We start from the raw sequence: 26,689 nt of genomic DNA, 5'->3' as shown, positions 1-26,689 counted from the left end.
TTTTTAATAAACTTTTAAGAGAAAATAGTTTGGTTAAGTATGGGGGACAACCAGGGCCTGTGATGTGTAGGACATGTACAAGCTGGGAGGTCCTGGATGTGTTGTGTATCCGAGATGACCACACACACTGGAATGATGTTGACAGCCTGCGCTTCCTCTTAAAATTTCTGAGTTTGAGGAGCAGCTGAGGATACTCCATCACAGACAGGAGGCTGAAGGGTTTCTGGAAATGCACATTCCAGAGGATGGTCAACCCACAAGTAAGACGAGTTAGTAAGGAAGGAACGTGTGTGACCATCCATCGGGGTAGAAAGAGGAGGCAGGAAAAAATCCAAGGACCCCAGGTAATTCAGTGCTGACAATCATAAGAATCCGGAGGAGGGCAACTACGAACAACGTCACAGTACCATGGGAAAGGTTGTTGCAAAAAGAGAAGGAAGGTGGCGCTGTGGCAATATTTTAGCCTCCGGTCCGCAGGTGGCGCTGTGACGATATTTTAGCCTCCGGTCCGCAGGTGGCGCTGTGACGATATTTTAGCCTCCGGTCCGTAGGTGGCGCTGTGGGAATAGTTTAGCCTCCGTTCCGCAGGTGGCGCTGTGACGATATTTTAGCCTCCGGTCCGTAGGTGGCGCTGTGGGAATAGTTTAGCCTCCGGGTCGCAGGTGGCGCTGTGGGAATAGTTTAGCCTCCGGGTCGCAGGTGGCGCTGTGGCGGCCGGCGGGCGGATGTTGCGCGGGAGCGAGCGGCTGACGGACGGGGCGAGATGGCGAGCCTGGTGGATGAGTACGGAGCCCGCATGAAAGAGCAGGTCAGTGTGGCTAAGGCAGGGTGAGGCTCAGAGAGTGGGGTTCAGAGCCGGGCCCCTCAGTCCTGGCTCCTCCTCCTCAGATTCTTCGATCCTCCTCGCTGCATTGGCAGCTTTCTTGCTGTTTTGCTTTCGCTTTTCCCCGCCTCTCCTGAAGGCCCTTCTTTCCTTTCCGGCCCCAAGAGGCTACTTGTGAGACAGCGGGCTGATCAACCGTGAGGAGCATCACAGTTCAGCGGGCTGATCAGCCGTGAGGTGCATCACAGTTAAGCCCAATCATTTTCTGCTCACTTAAGGCGCTGTTTTTACTGTCTCTTAATCCAATCCCTCTAATTCTCAAATCAAATCAACTTTTACTGTCATTGTTAGTGCACAAGTGCAGTACAACGAATTGTAGGCTTGTGGCTCCCGAGAGTGTACATTTAGATTAAGACATTTAAACATTCAACATACATTTGGCTTGTAATACATTAACATAAACATAACCATAATAAAGTGCATTGGCAGATGTGCAGGCTTTAGAGTTTATTTGTGGAGTTCAGTAGGATGACAGCCCTGGGAAAGAAGCTGTTCCTAAATCTGGTCGTACGAGTGCAAATGCATCTGTAGCGTCTCCCAGATGGCAGGAGGGCGAACAGACTGTGGCTGGGGTGGGTAGGGTCTTTGATGATGGACCGTGACCTCCGTAAACAGCGTTTCTGGTATATGTGCTCTATGCTCGGTAGCCGGGTGTCGGTAATGCGTTGGGCAGTTTTGACTACCCGCTGCAGGGCTTTCTGGTCATAGTAGCTACAGCTGCCATACCATATTGTGATACAGTTTGTCAGGATGCTCTCTATTGTGCAGCGGTAAAAGTTAGAGAGGATCAGGGGTGACAGGCTACATCCCTTCAGCCTCCTTAGGAAATAAAGGCGCTGCTGGGCCTTCTTCACCAGAGAGGAGGTATTGAGGGACCAGGAGAGGTCTTCTGTGATGTGGACTCCGAGGAACTTAAAGCTGTCCACCCTTTCCACCACAGCCCCATTGATGTGGATGGGGGTGTGACTTCCGCCTTTTAGACTTCCTGAAGTCCACAATGATTTCTTTGGTTTTCTTGATGTTAAGGGCCAGGTTGTTATCGGCGCACCACTTCACGAGATGCTGGACCTCCTCCCTGTAGGCTGACTCATCGTTGTTGGTGATCTGGCCTACTACCGTGGTGTCATCCGCAAACTTGATGATGGTGTTGGAACCATGAACAGCCACACAGTCGTGGGTGAAGAGGGAGTAGAGGAGGGGGCTCCGCACACATCCTTGTGGGGCCCCCGTGTTCAGGGTCAGGGGAGGGGAGGTGTGGTTACCTAATTTGACAGACTGGGGTCTGTTTGTTAGGAAGTCCAGGGTCCAGTTGCAGAGGGAAATGTTCAGGCCAAGAGTTTGGTGGCCAGCTTGTTGGGGACGATAGTGTTGAATGCTGAGCTGTAGTCTATGAACAGCATTCTGATGTAGGTCTCCTTACCATCTAAGTGATTCAGTGCCGAGTGTAGAGCAGTTGTGATTGCATCCTCCGTTGATCTGTTTGCACGATAGGCAAACTGGTGTTGGTCAAGAGAGGCGGGAACACTGGCTTTGATGTGAGCCAGGACCAGTCTCTCGAAACACTTCATTATGATGGGTGTGAGTGCGACAGGTCGATAGTCGTTTAGGCACGTCACAGCCGTTTGTTTTGGCACAGGAATAATGGTAGCGGTCTTGAAGCATGTAGGGACTACTGCCTGGGCCAATGACAGATTGAAGATGGCGGTGAAGACATCAGCCAGCTGATCAGCACATTCCTTGAGTACCCATCCAGGGATGCTATCCGGTCCAGCAGCCTTTCGTGTGTTCACTCCGCGTAGAACACCCCTTACGTCGGAGGTCGACAGAGTGAGCACCTGGTCTTCCAGGGGTGGCAAGGCTTTGGTAGCCAGCTCCCTGTTGTCCCTGTCGAAGTGAGCGTAGAAGTTGTTAAGCTCCTCCGGAAGGGAGGCATCGCTAACCGGGGGGCTGGTGTTTTTGCCCTTGTAGTCAGTGATGGACTGGATGCCTTGTCACATGCGCCGGGGGTCCGAGTTGTTGTGGAAATGATCCTCTATCCGCAGTGTCTGTTTCCTCTTGGCAGTCCTGATACCCTTTTTTAGGTTGGTCCTAGCTGCACTGTAAGCCGCCGCGTCGCCAGATTTAAATGCTGCGTCGCGTGCTTTCAACAGTGAGCGGACCTCTCCGTTCATCCAGGGTTTCTGGTTGGGTTATGTCCTAATATTTTTATGGGTCGTGACGACCTCGACGCAGCTGTTGATGTAGAATAGCACTGTGGATGCGTATTCCTCGATATCATTATGGGCAAACATGCCCCAATCAGTGCGTTCGAAGCAATCCTGAAGCTCCGATACTGCCCCCTCTGGCCATACTTTCACTGCTCTCACTGATGTTTTCACTCTTTTGATGAGCGGTTTGTATGCCGGGGCTAGAAACAGGGAGAGGTGGTCAGACTTCCCAAGGTGGGGGCAGGGAATGGCCTTATAAGCGTCTACAACGCTCGTGTAGACTTGATCCAGTGTGTTCTCCCCTCTGGGGCAGGAAACATTCTGGTGGAATTTCGGTAGTACAGTTTTTAGGTTTATGTGATTGAAGTCCCCCGCGACGATAAAAGCTCCGTCTGGGTGCGCAGTTTGTTGTTCGCTGATGGCCCTGTAGAGGTCCTTCAGTGCTAGTTTGGCATTAGCGTGTGGTGGGACGTAGACCGCAGTGATGATAACAGCCGTGAATTCCCGAGGCAGGTAGAAGGGTCTGCACCTTACCATGAGGAATTCCAAATCAGCCGAGCAGTATCTATCGTTTATGTCCGTGTTAGTGCACCAGGCAGTGTTAGTGTAAATGCACAAACCGCCTCCCTTGCTCTTACCGGAGTGTGCAGTTCTGTCGGCGCGGAAGACCGTGCGTCCTTCTAGTTGGATGGTGGTGTCAGGGATGCCGTTGTTCAACCAGGTCTCCGTGAAGATCATGGCGCAGCATTCCTTTGTCCTTTGTCCTGAAATTCTCTTTCAGTATCTAATCTGACTCTTAATTCGCCATGTTTCTTTCTCTGTCCTTAAATCTCACTGGTGAAGAAAGACACATTTGCATTTATATAGAACCTTTCACCACCTCAGGGCATGCCAAAGTGTTTTACAGCCAATGAAGTACTATTGAAGTGGAGTCACTGTTGTGATGTAGGAAACTTGTAATTAAGGAGATAGACTGTTGGTCCTGTCATTCACCAAGGTCCCAGATGCCCCGTTGCCCTCGCCGCGCCAGTATCAGCTCACACTTCCAGCAATTTGCAACGCAAACATTTTTTGAACTGAAGGGTGAGGGAAAAAAATCTAACAAACGGGACACACTGCAAGATGCCCAGCTCCAGCAGATTCTGGCCCATTATGAATGGCAAGTCTCATTGTGCTAGTCAATGTACTGCCTAAAAAGACTAGGCAGATTGGTGGTAAATGCAGAAAAATTGAATTGGATCATTTTGGGAAAGGAAGTCCATCCTAAAGGTCAAAGTTCAAAGGAGGGAGATCGAGATCTAAGTGCAGATACATTGATCTTTAATGTTAGGATTGCAGGTAGAAAATTACATTAAAAAAAAGTCAAATAGAAAGACTTGCATTTATATAGCGCCTTTTACGACCACCGAACGTCTCAAAGTGCTTTAAAGCCAATTAATAATTTTTTTCAAGTGTAATGTAGGAAACTGTTGTAATGTATGAAACGTGGCAGCCAATTTGCGCACAGCAAGCTCCCACAAACAGCAATGTGATAATGACCAGATCACCTGTTCTTGTTATGTTGATTGAGTGATAAATACTGGCCAGGACACCGGGGATAACTCCCCTACTCTTCTTCGAAATAGTGCCACGGGATCTTTTATGTCCACCTGAGAGAGCAGACGGGGCCTCGGTTTAACGTCTCATCCGAAAGACGGCACCTCCGACAGTGCAGCACTCCCTCAGCACTGCACTGGAGTGTCAGTCTAACTTTCTGTGCTCAAGTCCCTGGAGTTGTGGGTTAGGCCCCAAGTGGAATATTGTATGTAGTTCTGGGCACTCTTATAGAAAGGATTAGTAGTATAATGGAAAAGGAACAGTAAAGGTTCACTGGGATAGTGCCAGAAATAATTACATATATTCCAATCATTAGTGTTTCACCTTATGCCCCTCTTTGTCCACATTTGTGATCGACAGTCAGTGCAGAGCTGCCCCCAATTTAAATTTGCTATGCTCTGCTAAACAGGTACATTAGTCCCATGGCTCAGTTTTAATGTATACCTGCTGAACAGCCACTAATCACCCATTACTGCTGCTTGTCTGTCCATTTGAACCGTGTCTGCCAGGATCTCAGACACTGTCTCTTATCCATTATACACTTACACTGCCCCGTACATCTATCAGTCCCAGTGAGCAGTGTATCATTGTATTATTACCACACTGTAAATGGAAAGTTGTTGTCAGCAATATGGCAGGTTTGTAATTAAGGTCTGTCAAAGTGAATACTTACTTTCGTCTCACCTTGTGCAATAAGGAAAAGGAGCAGGTTACCCGATTACATACCAATTTAAAAATAAGACATAAAACTCCAAACATCATTGACAGTTGTTCAGTGCTGGCTTTCCTTTGTAGTTGGAGGCTGGCTGATGGGATCAAAGGAAATAAAAATCCAACACCACATTTCAAATTAAATTCCATTTTAAACTGTTATATCTCACTTTTAACCAAAGAAAGGCACTTTAAAATTGAGAGAGTTGGATTTGAGTCAGTAAAATTGCAGCAGATGCAGCTGGAAACGGGGCTACTGGATACAGATACCAATACCAACCGTCCATGGTTCACGCTGATGATCAGTGTTTTGCCTGCATTTGTGATTGACAATCAGCCATGAACTTCTATTGAAGAACTCGCGCAGGTACGAAGGCCTCGTTCTTTGCCATCATTTCTGATTTGATGAATTTATAAAAGTTTGTAATGCAGAACAAAGGAAGTTGGCTCGGCAATGGCTGTGCCCTCAGCCCCAGCAATGGCTGCGCACCAGCTATACTTACACACTGAGCCATCACATACTGGGAATTCATTACTGAGCCTGATCAGCACATAATGGACATTCATTTTATTCAATTAAAAGCCAAAAATTCCTGGGAGCTTTTTCTAAAGGCTGAGATTCCAGGAAATAGCAAGTTTTTTTAATGGTTTCAAAAATGGAGGTATTCCAACTCAGTGGTCTGTGTTTTATTTTGACCTCGCCCATGGCAGCACCTGTTCTTGTGTGGAAGCTGGGATATATATAGTTTGCTTTCAGTGTTTGCGAGTAAGAATTCTGCGAATTGAAGTTTGAGTAAATGCACAGTGAAAACTTTTGCTGTTAATTGACTGATACTGTGCATGTAAATTCTAGTGTATCTTTTGCACCTTTTGGGATTTTTTTTTTCTGTTTAGGGGGAGTTCACTGGGCAAGGAATCTCAGTGTCACCGATGAGTTTACTCAGTTAGGTAGTCAGGCTACAGTGGCCCAGATCATTTTTTGATGTTACGCTTCTTGTTTGGATGCGAATGCAACCGTGTCCCGCTTCTGAAGGCAGATTGGCCTTTTAAGCTGATTTTTCAACCAACGCAAAGTTTTTTTAATTGCTTCCACTTTCAAATGGATGTTGGGAGCAAACGGCGCAGCGATGAAAGGAAAAGATAAAGTTAAATGGCAGAACCAGTTTAGGGATAGAACTGAATAAAAATTGTTGAAATATACAAATGAACAGAGAACCTGTCTGTAATTGTAATGTCATTTAGATTAGTGGATCGCCCATGGCATTGCTGACAGAATGTCAGAACACGTAGGCGCGGAATTTGCGGTGGGATGTAGCGCATGCACATCCTAATGTCAAGTCCTGAAGCTGCGGCCGGTCATTCACTGCTCCGACCCTGGCTGGCTGAAACCTATGAAGACAAGTCACACTGAAGGAAAAAGCATACATGGCTTTGGTGGAAGTATTGGCCTGTGTAAACCAATTCAGCAGCCACTTGACAATGAGTCAACACCAGCAGATCCTGCACGATAATGCAATACCTGAAATAAGAGCTAGCTCTTCATTGACCATTAACTAAAGACGTTTTTGGAGGTAGCAAGTGTGAGATTCATTGTTTGCTAATAAACTTATTTTTTCTTTCAAATTTCTTTTTTTTTTTAAACCGCCTGTGGCTGTTTTCATCTCCCAAGAAGTAATAATTGGGGTAAGGATCAGAATCCGGTATGAAAATACAACCCTCTTAATGTTAATGTGTTAGTGGACTCTAGTGAAAGAAATAGTGTTATTGCAGAAAACTTATCAGCTGACAGAACCACAACTTCATTATAACAAAGAGGAAAACTTCTATTAACATTTGTTCTTTTAATAGGACTTTAGAATAGACAGAATAATAACAATGGCCGAGTCATAGAGGTTTTTAGTCTTTGTGTTGGGAGAGGCAAACAACATTATTTAGGGACTACTGTTAGTTATGTGGGAAAGCAGCCTTCCATTGTTTTGGTGTTACTATCTGATCAGAAACAATTCGGCTGGTATGTTTGTCCAGTCCATTACATCTGACATTTTAATCTATGCAAACTTGCAGTCAGGCATTTAGAAAGATTTCTATCGTGGCCAGGAGTCCCAAACAAGCAAATCAATACAGCCCATGAGAGTGCATGCAGCATTTAACTCCTTAATTGGTAGTAACAAAATTACTACTCTCATTACCTAACTGTTGACGAAGAGCCTATTTAATCTTCAGAGGTCACATCCCTGGACACACATTAGCTAGATTTTGCCAATCCAAGAAACACTGGCCTGTATTTTCCGATGCCTACGGGTGTGTATGAGCTGTGTACACACCCGTAGGGACATCGAAAATGCTGGTTTCAGGCTGAAAACCAGCACTTCCGATCTGTCAAGAATCCTCTTGACAGATCGGACGCCTGCCCTGGAGAAGGGCCTCTGCGGGGGGAGAGTTCCGCTTTCTGCAGAACCTCCGCCCGCTGAAAACACTTACAAATCTTACGCCTGGTAAAAGCAGGCCTTGCGCAGAAGCATAAGAATTTAAAAATGTAAAAAAAAAAATTCACTCATTTATATAATTTAAAAATACTTTTAAAAAAGGTAAGTTTATTTTTAGCTCCGTAAAAAACTTTAATTATTTTTTTCAAAAAGTTAAATTTTTGTTTAAAATATTTAATTTAATGTAAATTTAACTCATTTTAAAAATTGATTTAAAAAAAATTATTTAATTTTTGATGTGTTTTTGGGGTGATCTCCATTCATATATTTGGCAGGTCTATCTGTCAAAAGTATGAAGGAAGATTCCCTTCTATTGGCTGGCCTGGCCCACGTGATCCCAGGGACGCTTGTGAACTGCATGCGCCTCTGGGATACATGGGCCCTGCGCATTTCGACTGTGGAGAGGCCCAGGAGCGGAGGTGTCCGGACCTCGGGAGCCCTCGGGTAAAAGAGTAGATTTTTTCCCGATAGGCATCCGCACACAGGAAGCCTCCTATCGGAAATTACAGGCCAATAATTTCCTACTGTTATCTCTGTCCTTCAGCCAACCCGCTCTCCATGCTGCCACTTTAGTATCAGGGGCTCTTGATCTTTGCAACAGGTTTGTTACGTGGCACTTTATCAGATACAAATATAGCACATTTACAGCGTTCTGTAGCTCTCTCACCAATAGCATGACTGCGATTAGTAACCCATAATTTTATGAGCTGCGAATAATCAATCAGCAAAAAGTATTGAGACATTTCTGCTTCATTATGTTTCTTTTAGGGAAAAAGTAAGATTTCTAAACTAGTTTTCAAATAAAACTTGTTCTTGCATTGGAATATATATGTAATGATTTTGTTAATTATAATTTTAATTACAATTACAATTTTCATGCCACACTTCAAAAGTAATTCATTGGCAGTGAAGCGCTCTGCGACATCCTGAAGTTATGAAAGGCCTGATGTAAATGCATATTCCTTTCCTCTATCTTTATTATTCTCGTAGGGTTAAAATGATCATTGCTAGAAAAGTAATTACTGATTAGATAAATAAAACCTGCTTGGGGGGTGAACTTTAGTGAAATTTAGGATGTGTGAGTAAGAGATACTGAAGTAGATTTTCAACTTGTTGCCCTGGGAAAACCTGTGCCTTGGATCGATCGTCTGTTATAGAAACCAACAAATTTTGTTTCCACCGTGGAAATGATCGATCGGTTTCTAGAACAGACGTCCGATCTGGAATGTCTGTTTTACGCCCGGGCGCAAGCTGGAAATCTACTCCACTGTCTACGTATCGTAGGTGTGTCTCAGTTTCTTTTTTGTTAACTCCTTTGCCTAGGAGAAGGAAATCCAGTCTCTCATTGCTGAAATCGAGGGTTTGAAAAACCCTGTGGTGCTAGATTTCTCCTTGGGACTGGGCGAGATGTTAGAGGAAAACACCAAACTCCAGTACCGGCTAAACATTCTCAAGCGGGTGAGTCGTGTTTTAATGTGGACCTTGCGACTCATTTGGAAAGCTAATAGGGTTATAGAAAATATATTAGGGGAGGGAGACAGAAAAATGTAGAGATATTGCAACATGTGAGAGAATTTTTATTGGTGGGGCGATGCAATCAAATGACAAGTGAACTGTGCTGAAGATAGGCAGCTGAACGTTCAGTTAGCCTGTTGTCCTTGGTTCCATAATGGTGTTACTCATCAATTGTGATCTCTGCTGCTCTTTGACCATCTTTTTTGGCAATCTGTTTTAACTGTCAAGAGTTACTGCGTCCCCAGGGCTCAAACAGTAGCAGTGCATTCTCCATCGCCCCCTGTTTGGCCAGCTCGTCTGCCTTTTGGTTGCCCTCCCATTTGTGTTTGACCTCCTCCCCGGAACCGGCCCTAAAAGCTAAGCCCAATGTCCGGAGCACGCCTGCCTCCGTGTTCGCGAGGTCCTCAGAGTCAAACCGTGCTTCTGCCTTGGCTTTAATCCGTGGCAGGCTGTTTGCTACCAGGGTCCTGAGCCAGTGATTTCTGGGGACCCCTATCAGTTGAGCGCGGTCTGGCGTACACCGGCCGTAGCCTGTCCGCAAATGCAGCCGGTGCCTCGCCGGCAATTGTAGAGTCCGTTCCACTTGTGAGAACGGACTACCCTGGGTGTGCCCCATGGCTCTCGGGATCTCCTCTTTCAACCCCTCTGTGGTGCCTCGCCCCGTTTTTGTGGCTGCGGACAGGCTCTGGTACAGTTTCCCGTCAAGGGAGAGCAGCATCAGCCTGTGGATCTCGCCCTCGCTACACCCGTTGATCCCCCCTACCTGCTCGACCTCCATAAAGTGAACTGATGGGGTCCCCGTCCTGTTTTATTTTGGGCAACTCTGCTACCATGGCTTGCAACTGCGGGGTGGTGAATGGGACCACATAATTGCTCTGCAGCGGGCCTTGGTCACCATTTGGTGTGGGTGGACTGTACTTTTGCTACCGCAGAGGATACATTGGTCTTGGTGGCGCTTCCGGCGCCGGTGGGACTTCCCTGTCCTGAACCTTGTTCTCTGCTTCCTGATCCTCCTCATCCCGCTCCACCCGGGTTTCCCCTGGTGCCATTAAACAGACCATGCCTCTGGCCCCAGACAAGGCTTTGGTCATTTTTTTAATCCTTTCTTCGCAGGGACCGTGATCAGAGTCTTCATAGCCCCTACTTCTAGCTACCTTATGAGCTAGTTTAATGTCCCTTAGCTGACCCTCCAAACCGTCGGCTCTCGTTGTTAATCTTGCGTTCTCCTCCCGTAAGGCCTGCTCATTTAAGCTGGCCTCCGTAACCTGGCACCGCAGGTATTCCCCCATATTACGGGAGGTCTCTTCCTGTGCGCGTCTTTCCTGTCTTTCCTCGCGCAACTCCTCCACTAGTCTACTCCCGACTATCCCCCTTGTGTCTGACTTGTCATCAGACTCCTTCAGCTCGTTTTTGAGCTTTTCAACCTGCTCCCGGAGCAGTTGAACTTGCTTTTGGAAGTACAGGAGCCAGCTCGCCTTTTTGGACTTCCTGTGCTCCTTGCTCCCTGTCCACTCTGCGGCCCTATCCTGGGGACTCTCAGAGCGCAACATCTCCAGCACCCATTGTTGGGATACGTTACCCTTTTTAAACACGTAGGAGGAAATTCTGTCCTCCATTCCGGATCTCTTGCCCTCCAAACTGTCCATATCTAATCCACAACCTATCGTCCTGCCGCGGTCGCCAAATCTGTAACCGGTTTTTGCAGTGGGAGAGAGAAAACAGGGAACTACAGACTGGTTAGCCTAACATCAGTAGTAGGGAAAATGTTAGAGTCTATTATAAAGGATGTGATAACAGGACACTTAGAAAATATCAATGGGATTAGACAAAGTCAGCATGGATTTATGAAAGGGAAATCGTGTTTGACAAACCTACTGGAGTTTTTTGAGAATGTAACTGGTAGAATAGATAAGGGAGAACCAGTAGATGTGGTGTATTTGGATTTTCAGAAGGCCTTTGATAATCCATATTATGCATCCAGTCTGTCTAGCCCTGTCAGAATTTTATACAGGGCTAGACAGACTGGATGCATAATAAATAGAGGTTAGTGTGCAAAATTAAAGCACATGGGATGGGGGTAATATACTGGCATGGATTGAAAATTGGTTAACAGACAGGAAACAGAGAGTAGGAATAAATGTTTTTTTTTCGGGGTGGCAGTGGGTGATTAGTGGGGTACCGCAGGGATCAGTGCTTGGACCCCAGCTATTCACAATATATATCAATGATGATTTGGATGAGGGAACCAAATGTAATATTTCCAAATTTGCTGATGACACAAAACTTGGTGGGACTGAGAGTTGTTAGGAGGATGTAAAGAGGCTTCAAGGTGATTTAGACAAGTTGAGTGAGTAGACAAATACATGGCAGATGCAGTATAACGTGGATAAATGTGAAGTTATCCACTTTGATAGGAAAAACAGAATGGCAGAGTATTATTTAAATGGTGATAGAGTAGGAAATGTTGATGTACAGAGGGACCTGGGTGTCCTTGTACACCAGTCACTGAAAGCAAACATGCAGGTGCAGCAAGCAGTTAGGAAGGCAAATGGTATGTTGGCCTTCATTGCCAGAGGATTTGAGTACAGGAGCAAGGATGTCTTACTTACAGTTATACAGGGCCTTGGTGAGACCACACCTGGAGTACTGTGTGCAGCTTTGCTCTCCTTACCTAAGAAAGGATATACTTGCCATAGAGGGAGTGCAGTGACGGTTCACCAGACTGATTCCTGGGATGGCAGGACTGTCGTATGAGGAGAGATTGGGTCGACTGGGCCTGTATTCACTAGAGTTTAGAAGAATGAGAGGGGATCTCATTGAAACGTATAAAATTCTGACAGGGCTAGACAGACTGGATGCAGGGAGGATGTTTCCCCTGGATGGGGGGTCGAGAACGAGGGGTCACAGTCTCAGGATACAGGATAGGACATTTAGGACTGAGATGAGGAGATATTTCTTCACTCAGAGGGTGGTGAACCTGTGGAATTCTCTACCACAGAAGGCTGTGGAGGCCAAGGCACTGAATATATTTAAGAAGGCGATAGATAGATTTCTAGACACAAAAGGCATCAAGGGGTATGGGGAGAGAGCGGGAATATGGTATTGAGATAGAGGATCAGCCATGATCATATTGAAATGGCGGAGCAGGGTCGAAGGGCTGAATGGCCTACTCCTGCTCCTATGTTTCTATTAGGCTGTGCACTTTTACACGTCAATTGTGGGACAGGCCATAAGCTAAAATGTTACAACAGCTTCGACATTTAAATAAAACCTATCCTTTTACAAGAGGTAAAATAACCGTAGTCATAGACTTAGTGTAACTGATGGTCTCACCAATTAATTAACATGCCTAGCCAGTCAATTAACCTGCCAGTCAGTATCTACAGGAAACTGTGTGGGAGCTGAGTGCAGTGGGCATCTTTAGGCTATTTGATCACTGTGTTCTAAATACATTGTTCAAGCTCAGTCAGTCACAATTAAGGACACCCTCACCGAAAAAACAGTATTTTCTCTCGCCAATATTCCATCTACAAAGCAATTAAGCATATTTCTAGCACACAAATTTACCAAAACTGATGTATTAAAAAGTAACTCATCTTCTTAATCCATGGGTTCCCAAACCTTTTTGGGCTGAAGCCGCCAAAGAAAATTCTTTATTTCTCTCGGCCCACTTGCCATGGATACTTGTGTCGATAGGCAACAGTCACTTGAGAGAAGGCAGAAGTCCAAAGGGGGAAAAATTGAGTCGCGCCCCCTTTGGGGCGCTAACTTTGCCGGGGCGCTACTTTTAGCACCCTGAAAAAATTAGCGCCCCCCGCGGCTGAAATTCAACGGTAGCGCCCCAAGAGGGAAGCGGTGCGCTACTGGAAGCGCCCCGCCATCCTCTTGGGGCGCTGCGAGTGAATATCATGGTGTAGGTGCGCGCTGCTGCACGTACTGCAGGCCTTCCTCCTCTTATTAAAGGGGAGGGGCCTTGTGCAGCGCGACCCGGGGCCCAGCTGGCCTACCAGGGATCAGAGTGCTGGCAAAAGAGCCCGGCACTCAAGAGAAGTGCCATGCTCACGGAGCGCAGCCGACACTCCACGGGGGGGCTGCAGAGGGGGCCGGGGACGGCAACGGGGGCAGGTGCTGGCAGGCGGCCAGCAACAAAAATGGCCGCCCGGCACATTCCCTTTAATTAGCGCCACCCCGGCCACAGGTAGGCCCCCCTGACCCCGTCGGGACATAGCGTCTGGTGGTAAGTCAGGGGGCGCTACCGAAGATCGCAGTCGGGGCGTTGCGCACAGTGATGATGTCATCGCCGGCGGCGCAGCGCCACGGGGCGCTAGTGGTTACTGCTGCCGCTAGCCTCCCACTGAATTTCGCGGGAGGCCTTGGACCGGGCGCTTAGTTGCTTTGCGCCCCGTTAGAGGGTGCTAACGGGAGGCGCAAAGCAACCGAATTTTTAGGCCAAAGTTCTTTTATTACTGACTCAAGTAAGAATATATGGGAATGTTGCCTATATAAATTGTGGTCAGTTAACATTCTATCTATTCTACGATTTTACATTTAAAAATAGATCATTGTTGAATTGAGTCCTCCATTTGCTTGATTGGGATGGGTGGACCTTTTTTCTACACACAAGATAGGAAATTATTGGGGCCAAAGATGACAGCAAAACCTGCATATCATTTTCTATATCTAGAAGTAACAAAATCTCCTCATCTTCATTGTTCAATGCAAGATTTTTGGTTCTAGATTAGAATTTATTGGGTATCTTTTTTTTAAAAAAAGAAAATATGCTGACCAGTTTCCTGGAGCGGTCCTGTCTCCTCATGGATCTATTAAGGCTGTGACTGATCACTTCCTGCTTGCCTTCCTTCTCCTGTACTTCACTCACCCCCCGCCCACACCACCACCAAATCTAAAGATTATACATTCAAAAATTACATTAATTGATCTGTGATCTTTAAAGTAAAAGAAATGTGTCTTCAACCATCTATGCAGTGTTTGGGCCCTTCTCGGCAAGTTCTCTGACATTTGACAGGATCCACCTAATGTTGTAATGAGAATACCAAGGTCAATGAAAAAGAAACGAGAAACTGTAAAGGCAGCAAAGAAGAAAAAAAAAGGCTAACCTGATCTTTAGCTGCTAATGTGGCTGGCGCCCACGATGTTACACCTTGCTGATAAGGAACAATGTAGGGCGGCGTGCAGAAATTATACAGACAATAGGTGATCGTAAACGCATTACCGTGATGTTTACTTAGCCGTAACCCATTCAGTGAAATGTAGCTTGCCCAGCTCGAACTGCCAGACCAGGAAATCAAATTAAAAGTATACGTGCACAGCTCAGGATTGGCGCAGAATGCACGATGTGTTAATGCTTTCTCAATGCAGGTATAAAAATGTAGCACGCTGTATGAAAAATTGCTCACTCTGTTGGATTCGTCAGACTCTTGCAGGAGTCGGTGCCGATATACCAGAGTAAGACTCCGCGGATAATAAATCGTTTGAACTCTCCAGTTGTATTCGACTCAGTGATTGCTGAACCAGACTGAGGGTAAAAGAATCCGTTCTATCAGTAATGCTGCAAAATTGATTTCTGCTGAATTCCCCTTAGTGGCATAAACGTTAAACACTGTGACCTTCTCTTCATGGACTATACAGAAAATGTTTTCTGCAGGTTCTGACTCCAAAAAGCAACTTGTTTCTTTGTGTTTCATTTATTTCAGAGTCTACAAGAAGAAGAGAGCAAAGCTGGAACCAGCATGATAAACATCAACCAACGTCTACAGAACATTTTCAGTGTTGCCATCAAGGTTGCCTATCCACATCTTGAAAACCTACCATTAGCAGTCACACCAAGCCAGCAGTCAAAATTTGGAGATTACCAATGCAACAGTGCCATGGCAATCTCTCAGGTATGGGAAAGTTGTTAACCATAGAATACTTGGAGAGGATTGATATGGAGCGGGTAATCACCTGGGACTGGTGTGGTTTCCAGTATTGTTTCACAGTCACTACAGCTTGTTAGTAGCTGGTGCATTAATTTGCAGAGAGTAAAAATGGTCTTGCATTGATTTGGAACTTGTGTATAAGCTGTGCCATTGCACTAAAAAAAATTGCGGGGGGGCTGGTGGGGGCAAGTTTATTTTTGCGAAATGCTTTTTGAACGATTAAAATATTGTGCTGTCAAAAGAGAAAATTCACATTTTTTGGTGAAACAATTAGTGTATTAATGCAGCAGGATCGATAAAATAACACAATGCAAAACCTACAGCAGCTGAGAGCGCCTTATTCGACTATGTCCACCAAAATGTATACCTTGCAGTTTCACAGTATTGCAAGGCCATGTCATAAAAAATGCACTCTGCACCCAAGGACTTTCTCTCGATGGCAGGGACAGATTGGGCGAGGGCACTCCCATGAAACATTGAGCATCCCTTAAATAATTTATAACCTCACGCTGGTACTAAATTTCCCATACAGCACCATTATCTAATTTTATGTTCTCCAGTTCTGTGTAATTGTATTTGCAACTGATTCTGCCCAGTTATACCACCTTTTCAAGCAGAAAAAGAAAGAACCTGAGCTCAGCGAGGGAGGGGTTAGAGACAAAAGCAGCGGAAGATCAGGTTTCATTTTCAGTTAATGAATGGCCTGTCAAGAAAAACCCAAAGGCACCGTATGCCAGGTAAAATTAAATCATTACTTTATCAGGATCCAAGGTGCGGTGATGTCTTACACCTTGAAAGCTTTATTTTGGCCCAGTGGAGCACTGATATAGTTCTGTTTGTTCACTAAAGTCCACTTACTTCTAATTACTGAAGAGCTGACTAACTTGTTTATCCAGACATTCTTTCAGAAAGACTATACTATATCTAGAAATGCGTCCTACAACAACTTGCATTTATATACAGGAAACTCTCGATTTACCGGCATCTAAATAACCGGAAATCTCTGTTAACCGGCAAAATTCAGGAGTAGGTTCAGGTAAGTTTTACTTCATATTAGTGACCGTTCCTGGATCTGTGGCCGTGTAACCAGGGCTCCTGCACCTGTTGCCATGCAACAGGGACGCCTGGACCTGTGGCCGTGTACGGGGCTCTCGTACCTTTTACTATACCTCCCTGTAATCTGGACTTTTTGATAAACCAGCACCACGCCAGTCCCGTCGGTGTCGGATAAAAAAGAGTTTCCTGTAGCACCTTTAACATAGTAAAACATCCCAGTGTGCTTTTATTATATTCATATACTACAATCTAGGAAATTTAACAAAAACTGACCAACAGCTTAAAAAAAAGTTGATAACTCAAAAATAGTAATTAATTTAAGCCCACAATATGTGCAAACCAAGAATTACACTAAAAGTTCTTGTATCTTAAGATGTTGGTATTCCAAATATTCTTTCACTTATATTGAACAAAATAAATCGATATTATCTGTGAATCTGAAGGGAGGTGTAAGTATTGGTGGCATAAGGGTTTTTTTTTCTGGGTATGGATTTGTCCCAGAAAATGTGTATTTTTGATACTTTGGTGCTGTTCCAAAATTTTGGAGCCTACAATAAAAATTGGATTTCTCTTCTGAAAAGTGCAATTTCCTAAATTTTATTGAAAACTATACACCTAGTTCACAATCTTTTCTTGTGTCCATTCCTTCCCCAATTGTGCCAAATTGTATCAGAGTAGGAGGAAGGGAAGTTGGCAATAAACCACAGGTCAAACAACCAAGCTCTTCTCTCCACACAGCAGCAGGGGACGACTTATTAACTAAAATATGCATCTTACAGTTGCAGCACATGACAACCAAGCACATACATCCCCAACATCAGAAACAGATAGGGCAAGGGCATTTGAGAAAACTTGCTGATACTAAAATTGACAAGCAGCACCATTTTGAACAATATTTATAAATGGTTCTGCCTAGTTTTACTGCGTATACAGCTAGAAAGGGAGGAGTGAGAGAGAAAGACTCGGTTTTGTGAGCGAATGAAGATCAGAAGCAAATTAATGCTTTATAGCTCTTAACTATTTTCTCTATAACAAAAATATACAATATCCTTTGTTCACGGATTGTTTTCAGCTATTGAAAGCCAAAGGAGAGAAGATTAATCCCAGAGAGATTGCCCAGAAAATAATCAGTAACATTCCAAAAAACGATATCATTGAAAAGGTTGAAATTGCTGGACCGGGTAAGTGTGATTTATTGATTGAGTTTATGTTTCTTTTAGCTCATTTCTTAATCTCTGTGAGATATTTCTTTTGCTCAATATTTCCCCTTTACTACTTGGATTAATTCAACAAGAACAACAACTTGTATTTACAGGAGACTTTGGTTTATCCGGAGGTTGTATGTCCGGAAACCTCGATCTACCGGCAGATATCAGGAGCCGTTCTGTTAGGTTGTTTTTCTTCTCGTGGCTTTTTTTTCCAACAGCCAGGCTTTGGAAAGTCTCTCTGAAGCTGTTGCTAAGCTACAGAGACACTTCCAAGGTACGGGCCAACTGTTTGAAGCTGTTGCTAAGCAACAGTGTTTGTTGTCAGATACGGAGATGAAAATCTCCGTATGCTTCAACATTAACTTTGTATGTCCGGCAGTTTTGATAGATCGGCAACAGCTCGGTCCCGTCGGTGCCGGATATAATAAAGTTTCCTGTATATAGCGCCTTTAACGTAAAACATCCCAAGACGCTTCACAGGAGTATTATCAGACAAAAAATTGACACCGATCCACATAAGGATAAATTAGGGCAGGTGACAAAGGTAGGTTTTAAGGAGCATCTTAAAGGAGGAAAGAGAGGTTGCGAGGCAGACAGGTTTAGGCAGGGAATTCCAGAGCTTAGGGCCTAGGCAACAGAAGGCACGGCCACCAATGGTTGAGCGATTATAATCGGGGATCCTCAAGAGGGCAGAATTAGAGGAGCGCAGATATCTCTAGGGTGTTGTGGGACTGAAGGAGATTATAGAAGGGCCGAGGCCATGGAGGGATTTGAAAACAAGGATGAGAATTTTGAAATCGAGGCGCTGCTTAACCAGGAGCCAATGTAGGTCAGCGAGCACAGGGGTGATGGGTGAACGGGACTTGGTGCGAGTTAGGACACGGGCAGCCGAGTTTTGGATGACCTCAAGTTTACGTGGGGCAGAATGTGGGAGGCCAGCCAGGAGTGCGTTGGAATAGTCAAGTCTAGAAGTAACAAAGGCATGGATGAGGGTTTCAGCAGCGGATGAGCTGAGGCAAGGGCGGAGACGGGCGATGTTACGGAGGTGGAAGTAGGCGGTCTTTGTAATGCTGCGGATATGTGGTCGGAAGCTCATTTCAGGGTCAAATATGACACCAAGGTTGCGAACAGTGTGGTTCAGCCTCAGACAGATGTTAGGGAGAGGGATGGAGTTTGGGGCGGGGACCGAAAACAATGGCTTCGGTTTTCCCAATATTTAATTGGAGAAAATTATTGCTCATCCAGAACTGTATGTCGGACAAGCAGCCTGACAATTTAGACACTGTGAAGGGGTCGAGAGAAGTGGTGGTGAGGTGGAGCTGGGTGCCGTCAGCGTACTTGTGGAAACTGACGCTGTGTTTTTGGATGATGTCGCCAAGGGGCAACATGTAGATGAAAAATAGGAGGGGGCCAAGGATAGATGCTTGGGGAACACCAGAGGTAACGATGTGGGAGTGGGTGAAAAGACCCTTCATCATTCCAGAATACCAACCCTACTGTCTTTCCCTTTAGCTTTTTAACAGCTAATTGGAAAGTCAAACGGGATGTCAGTTTAAAGTCTCAACTGAAGGACAGCATCTCCAACAGTGCAGCACACCCTTGGTACCAAATTGGAGTGTCAGCCTGGAATATGTGCTCTATCCTGGAGTGGGGTTCAAGCCACAACCTTCTGTTGCAGTGGCAAGAGTGCCAGCAACTGAGCTAATCTGACACTTTCTTCATGTTTCCTTGGGTAATATGGCAGCTCTAGCTGACAGAACATTCTGTATAGGACCTCCCAGGCCGTCGCCAAAACAAAGTACAGGAAACTTTGTGCTATCCGGCACCGACGAGACCAAGCTGTTGCCGTTCCCTCAAAACTGCCGGACACTCCAGCGTTAATGTTGAAGCATACGGAGCTTTTCATCTCCGTATCTGACAACAAACACTGTTGCTTAGCAACAGCTTCTAAACAGTCGGCCCGTACCTTGGAATCGTCTCTCTGAAGCTGTTGCTAAGCTGCAGAGACTTTGCAGAGCCTGACTGTTGAAAAAAAAGCCACGAGAAGAAAAAAACCTAACAAAACGGCTCCTGATTTTTGCCGGTGGCTCGAGCTTGCCGGACATTTAGCCTCCGGGTAACACAAAGTTTCCTGTAGGTGGCTCTTACAGTTCAGGATTTTACCCAACACTTTTGTCTAGTGTTCATGGAAAAGGGTGTCATCATTAAGCAGACAGAGCCTCCTATTGTCTAAAGTCTTTATATGAATCATGTGTATGGTCAGATTTAACAATTAGCCCTTAACTGGATAATTCAGTGGATTGTATGGGATGCCCATCAAATTACACTGTCTTTACCGAAATACAAAATATACCAGACCAATGCATATTAAAACTATTAGATTTATTTACAGGTTAATACACAGAAGCCAAATGATAGTGACATACTGAATTAGCAGAATAATTAAAAACAATGAAATTAGAATCGGTCCATAAGGGATCAATATCTAATTTTTTAGAAAGTAGTTCTAAGAGTCTAATAACAGCATTATTTGTGGATGAAACAGCCCTCCGTAGACCTTCTTAATGCAATGATACATGTAGTTGATACAGATTTCATGTTCACCCAAGGAGTTCAGATCTTTTGCCAGTACTGAAGACTATAGGAAAATTCTACAATACTTAATTAATCCAGAGTTTCTCAAGTCAGAGCTGTCAATCATCCATGATGTAAAGAAACAGTAGGAATTATTGTATGGGCCACTAATAAGCAGGTGTTCACATGTCATCTGGGTTCCGAGTGGCTGTTAATGCATTGACCTTGTATAATTTAATTTGCATGCAGAGCCTGTAAATTGACTAATTTTCCCAGCCAATCAACCTGGTCCTGCAGACAACACTTTTCTGCATTTTAAAATGTGGTAAGGGAAGACGGCTTTAATTTTGACTCCATCTGTTTCAAAATTATGAAGTAAAGACAGAAGTATCTCTCTTATCCTTTCTCCTGCCCCTTCAGTTTTTACCTGCTCACTGGGGAGGAAGTGCCAGATCTCCACTCATTGGCTCTTTGTGGCACCACAGTTGAGATCAGGAACTCGCTGTGGAGGGAGCTGAAGAATGAACTGGTAACCTGACATTGATTCATTGTATGCAGTTTGTTTTCAAATGTTCATGCACAAGGGGCCTCTGCACATTCCCAGGAGTCCGCTATTGTAAAACCATGTCAGGAAAGGAAAATAGTACTACATACAAATTAACCAAAAAGTATAGAAGGAATACAACAATCTGGTAACAGGCAGCCTGGGAATCCCCTCAGTGACCTGTTAACATTTAAAAAGCATACATGAAAAATCCTGGCCCAAGATGCATTCAGAACTATTTTCTGTCCTTTCTGAGGTTTTTTTTACATGATGTTAAACTAGAATATGCTCTTATATTTATTTTAATTTCACAAATAGGTTTTGTCAATGTTGATCTTAAAAGAAAATTTGTCTCCAAGCTGCTGACAGACCTCCTTGTAAATGGAGTGCAGCCTCCGCCGGTAGGACCAAAGAAGAAGGTACGCAATTTACAAATGGGGAAGAGCAGAATAAGAGTTTTTTTAATAAAATAGTTGCTGTCAGCTTTAGCTCGGTGGTAGCACTCTTGCCTCCGAGTCAGAATGTCATGGGTTCCAGCCGCACTTCAGAAGCTTGAACATATAACCTAGTCTGGCACTGCAGTGCAGTACTGAGGGAATGCTTCTCTGCCTGAGGTGCCGCTTTTTGGATGAGACGTTAAATTGAGGCCTCGTCTAACCTCTCTGGTGGACGTAAAAGATTCCACGGCATTTTTTTTGCAAAAGAGCAAGGGAGTTCTCTGAAATGTGCTGCCTGAAAGGGTGGTGGAAGCAGATTCCATCTCCAACAAGAGAGTCTAGTCACCTCCCCATGACATTCAACGGCATCGCCATCGCCAAATCCCCCACCATCAACATCCTGGGGGGGTCACCATTGACCAGAAACATAACTGGACAGGCCATGTAAATACAGTGGCTACAAGAGCAGGTCAGAGGCTGGTTATTCTCCAGCGAGTGACTCACCTCATGACTCCCCAAAGCCTTTCCACCACCTACAATGCACAAGTCAGGAGTGTGATGGAATACTCTCCACTTGCCTGGATGAGTGCAGCTCCAACAACACTCAAGAAGCTCGACACAATCCAGGACAAAGCAGCCCGCTTGATTGGCACCCCACCCACCACCTTAAACGTTCACTCTCTCCACCACCAGCGCACCGTGGCTGCAGTGTGTACCATCTACAAGATGCACTGCAGTAACTCGCCAAGGCTCCTTCGACAGCACCTCCCGAACCCGCGACCTCTACCGCCTAGAAGGACAAGGGCAGCAGGCGCATGGGAACACCACCACCTCCAGGTTCCCCTCCAAGTCACACACCATCCTGACTTGGCAATATATCGCCGTTCCTTCACCCTCCCTACCTAACAGCATTGTGGGAGTACCTTCACCACACGGACTGTAGCGGTTTAAGAAGACGGCTCACCACCACCTTCTCAAGGGCAACTAGGGATGGGCATTAAATGCTGGCCTTGCTAGCGAAGCCCACATACCATGAACGAATAAAAAAAATGAGTAGTAACTTTCAAAAGGGAATTGGATATATATTTGAAAAGGAAACATTTGCAGGGCTATGGGGAAAGTGCAGGGGAGTTGGGCTAATTTGATAGCTCTTTCAAAGAGCCGGCACAGGCATGTTGGGCTGAATGGTTTCCTTCTGTGCTGTTAACGATTCTCCCGGTGTCCTGGCCAACATTTATCCCTCAACCAATACCTACAAACAGCTGATTTCGTTATTTATTTAATTGCTGTTTTTTTAGACCTTGCTGTGTGCAAATTGGCTGCTAATTTTCCTACATTATAACAGTGAAAAGTTGTTTCTTTCATTTGTCCTTTTAAATGTTTGCGGAAAGAGCCGCCATTTCATTGAAAAGAAAGAAAGACTTGCATTTATCTTGTGCCTTTCACAACCTCAGGGTCCGCAAAACATTTTACAGCCAATGAAGTACTTTTGAAGTGTAGTCACTGTTGTAATCTAGGAAACGCAGCAACCAATTTGCGCACAGCAAGCTCCCACAGACAACCAGATAATGACTGGATTATGTGTTCTAGTGATGTTGATTGAGGATTAAATATTGGCCAGGACACTGGGAAGAACTCGCCTGCTCTTCTTCGAATTGTGCCATGGGATTGTTTACGCCCACCTGCGAGGGCAGACGGGACCGCAGTTTAATGTCTCATCTGAAAGACTCACCTCTGATAGTGCAGCACTCCCTAAGTACTGCACTGATGTGTCAGCCTAGACTTTGCTCTCTAGTCTCTGGAGTGGAACTTGAACCCATAACCTTCTGACTCATCATTACCAACTGCTGCTGTCCGAAAAAAAATGGGGGCAGGGATTATTATCTGAAATTGTTGAACTCAATGTTGAGTCCGGAAGGCTGTAAAGTGCCGAATCGAAAGATGAGGCGTTGTTCCTCGAGCTTACGTTGAGCTTCATTGGAACAATGTCGGAGGTCGAGGACAGAGTGGGAGTGGGGCAGAGAACTAAAATGTCAGGCAACCGGAAGCTCGGGGTCAAGCTTGCAGACTGAACGGCGGTGTTCCGCAAAGTGATCACCCAATCTGCGTTTGGTCTGCCCAATGTAGAGGAGACTACATCGTGAGAAGCGAATACAGTCCACTAAATTGAAAGAAGTACGAGTAAATTGCTATTTCACCTGGGAGGAGTGTTTGGGGCCCTGGATGGTGGGAAGGGAGGAGGCAAAAGGGCAGGTGTTGCATCTGCTGCACTTGTACAGGAATGTGCCGTGGGAAGGGGAGGGGTGTTGGGGGTGATTAAAGAGTGAACCAGGCTGTCGCGGAGGGAGCGGTCCCTTTGGAATGCTGAAAGGGGAGGGGAGGAGAGGAGAAGATGTGTTTGGTGGTGGCATCACGCTGGAGGTGGTGGAAATGGCCGAGGGTGATCCATTGAAGGTGGAGGCTGGTGGGGTGGAAGGTGAGGACAAGGGGAACCCTATCGTGGTTCTGGGAGGGAGGGGAAGGGGTGAGAGCAGAAATGCAGGAAATGGGACGGACACAGTCGAGGGCCCTGTCAACCACGGTGGAAGGGAATCCTTGGTTGAGGAAAAAGAAAGACATATCGGAAGCACTAGTATAGGAAACTGGCATCATCAGAACAAATGTGACAGCGATGAGGAAACAGGAGAATGGAATAGAGTCCTTACAGGAAGCGGGGTGGGGGAAAGTGCAATCAAGGTAATTGTGGGAGTCAGTGGGCATTTAGTGGACATTGGTCAATAGCCTATCCCCAGAAATGGAGTTAGAGAAGTCGAAGAACAGAAGAAAAGAGTTGGAGATGGACCATGTGAAGGCGAGGGAAGGGTGGAAATTGGAAGCAAAGTTGATGAGTATCATTGTGCGACTGCCTATTTGATCTTTGTATCCGCTGTAATTTATACTGTGCACACTATGATATATAGATAGTTAATTTATGGCGTGGAGGTTAGAGTTGCTTTGTTCTATGCTAGACTTGACCTCCAGTCCCCTCATTTTGAACAGGCCTCACAGCTTGGTAGTAATACTGTGTTATATTGCATGAAAGTAGTTACTTATTCAAATATATTTCCTTCACAGGTAGTGGTAGATTTCTCCTCTCCCAATATTGCCAAAGAGATGCATGTGGGCCATCTGCGATCGACCATCATTGGCGACAGCATGTGCCGCTTGTTTGAGTTTGTGGGTTATGACGTTTTAAGGTCAGTGGAAAGTGACTAATTCTGCACATGAATGAATCCATTTTATTCACCGAAAGTTAATCAGAATGCATAGGTTTATTCTCCAACTAAAAGTATGAAATTGGGCTGGATTTTGTGGCCAATGGCGAACACCATTCGTTACACTTGCGCATGGCCATAGACATAGGTTTTTGCACTGGAAGTTCCTGTCAGCTGATCATCGAGAAAGTGCAGCACCATCAACAGAGCATCTGTGTATCTCCTTAACCAATCAGATTAAAGAATTGTTGTTGAGCAGTGCAGAGACTAAACCAGGACGTGTCCGTTAGAGTATTTAATTCAATGTCAAATCAGGCACAGAAAACAAAATAAAGAGGCAAAGAATAAATGAATTAAAAGAGACAGAAAAAAAAGTAAAAGAAAAATTATTTTAAAAATGTTTATTTTTTAAAATCTCCAACAATAATTTAAATTCTGAAGGATTGAGACTCCACACTTGTTAAAGTTAATTTTCAGTGCCAGAGAGGTTGTTTGGCAGTAATTAAGACTTACCACACCGTTAAAAGGGTACTTACACTGGAATGAACAAACGCTAATTTTTTCTGGCGAGTTTAGTGTGTGTATATCGGGTAAGTACAGTAACTTCATGCCATTCTATGTATTTCAATGGTGAGTCTCTCGGCGCGGTACTGTTATCATGCAGCTTCCGGAGGAGCAGGGCATCTCGGACAGCAACATCCTGACTTACGCATGTGTGGTTGCTGGAAGTTGCTGTCCAATTTACACGTTAATAACAGTGAGTGCTGTTAGCCTCGCCGTTATTTTTACTGCAAAATCCAGCCCAAAATCTCCCTCAATATCCTCTCTTTTTAAAAAAAGGATCTCTGCATTTTCATATCTTTTTGCTTCATGCACCAGTTGCCAGTTGAGAGAGTTGGCACAGATTACTGTTACTTTCCTGTGTGGTAAGCACATAGCTTTCGCTTTATACTTTCCCTTGACTGCATGATTACAGTGATAATGTAACAAACATGCCTTCTTGTAGTATGATGCAGCTTTACCAACATATTGTACCATCTTTTACCTCTTCCTATTAGCTATCTTTAGCTATAATGGAAATGTGGGATATTAGGGAGATAGCCCAATGCCCAGCTCAAAACTAGACCAATAGCTCTTGACAATTCTAGTAGCCTTTGTTTGAATTTTTTTAACAGCTAATTGACGTATTTGCAATGATTGCTACAGTAGCTGATTATTACTACTGGCGTGAGCGGTAATTGCTTAGTTTCTGTGTTAACAGTTTACATTATATTGTGCTAAAACTAGAATGAAGGGCAACTGTTGGTGCTTTGCACAAATTAGAATAACTGCGCTTCTGCACAGCTCTGCTTATCGGTTTAATTGAGCTTTACTGCAGCTTGGGATGTTGAAATGTTCAACAGTATGCATTATTCAGTTGCACGAATGAGTTACTAGGTGCAACGTACACATTGAAGCCAGTTGGTTATGAAAAATAAACCAGCTGTATAATTCACAAATGCTGTAAACCTTTTTCAAGCTCAAAACTGGGCATCCATGAGGCGCTGTAGGCCTCAGCAGCAGCAGAATTGTATTCCACCACAATCTGTAACCTCATGGCCCGGCATATCCCGCACTCTACCATTACCATCAAACCAGGGGACCAACCTTGGTTCAATAAGGAGTGCAGAAGAGCATGCCAGGAGCAGCACCAGGCGTACCTAAAAATGTAGTGCCAACCTGGGGAAGCTGCAACACAGGACTACATGCATGCTAAAAAGTGGAAGCAGCATGCTATAGACAGGGCTAAGCGTACCCACAATCAATGGATCAGATCAAAGCTCTGCAGGCCTGCCACATCCAGTCGTGAATGGTGGTGGGCCATTAAACAACTAACAGGACGAGGATGCTCCATGAATATCCCCATCCTCAATGATGGTGGAGTCCAGCACATGAGTGCAAAAGACAAAGCTGAAGCGTTTGCAACCATCTTCAGCCAGAAGTGCCGAGTAGATGATCCATATCGGCCTCCTCCTGAGGCCCTCACCACCACAGAAGCCAGTCTTCAGCCAATTCGATTCACTCCACGTGATATCAAGAAACGGCTGAGCACACTGGATACAGCAAAGGCTATGGGCACCGACAACATCCCGGCTATCGTGCTGAAGACTTGTGTTCCAGAACTATCCGCGCCTCTAGCCAAGCTGTTCCAGTACAGCTACAACACTGGCATCTATCCGACAATGTGGAAAACTGCCCAGGAATGTCCTGTCCACAAAAAGCAGGACAAATCCAACCTG

The 26,689-nt window shown here is 45.1% G+C and overlaps 1 protein-coding gene across 4 annotated transcripts in view; it reads left to right on the top strand.

Annotated features, from left to right (window-relative positions):
* The first annotated feature begins 230 nt into the window (after nt 1-230).
* Nucleotides 231-26,689, top strand: part of rars1 (arginyl-tRNA synthetase 1) — a 43,701-nt gene continuing 17,242 nt past the window's right edge. The window contains exons 1-6 of one of the 4 annotated variants that reach the window (XM_085995771.1): nt 231-344; nt 9,207-9,341; nt 15,113-15,301; nt 17,466-17,574; nt 21,038-21,138; nt 24,271-24,392. In XM_085995771.1, coding sequence (XP_085851897.1) covers nt 246-344; nt 9,207-9,341; nt 15,113-15,301; nt 17,466-17,574; nt 21,038-21,138; nt 24,271-24,392 — 755 coding nt within the window. In that variant the 5' untranslated portion in view covers nt 231-245. Of the gene's footprint in view, nt 345-680; nt 809-9,206; nt 9,342-14,918; nt 14,941-15,112; nt 15,302-17,465; nt 17,575-21,037; nt 21,139-24,270; nt 24,393-26,689 lie in introns of those variants that run through there. The other 3 variants (XM_085995772.1, XM_085995773.1, XM_085995774.1) reach the window with 3 other exon arrangements.

Source organism: Somniosus microcephalus, chromosome 8 (genome assembly GCF_052327205.1).
Source record: "Somniosus microcephalus isolate GS21.2 chromosome 8, FLI_Smic_1.0, whole genome shotgun sequence".
NCBI lineage: Eukaryota > Metazoa > Chordata > Chondrichthyes > Squaliformes > Somniosidae > Somniosus > Somniosus microcephalus.
This window is presented reverse-complemented; position numbering and strand designations above follow the sequence as displayed.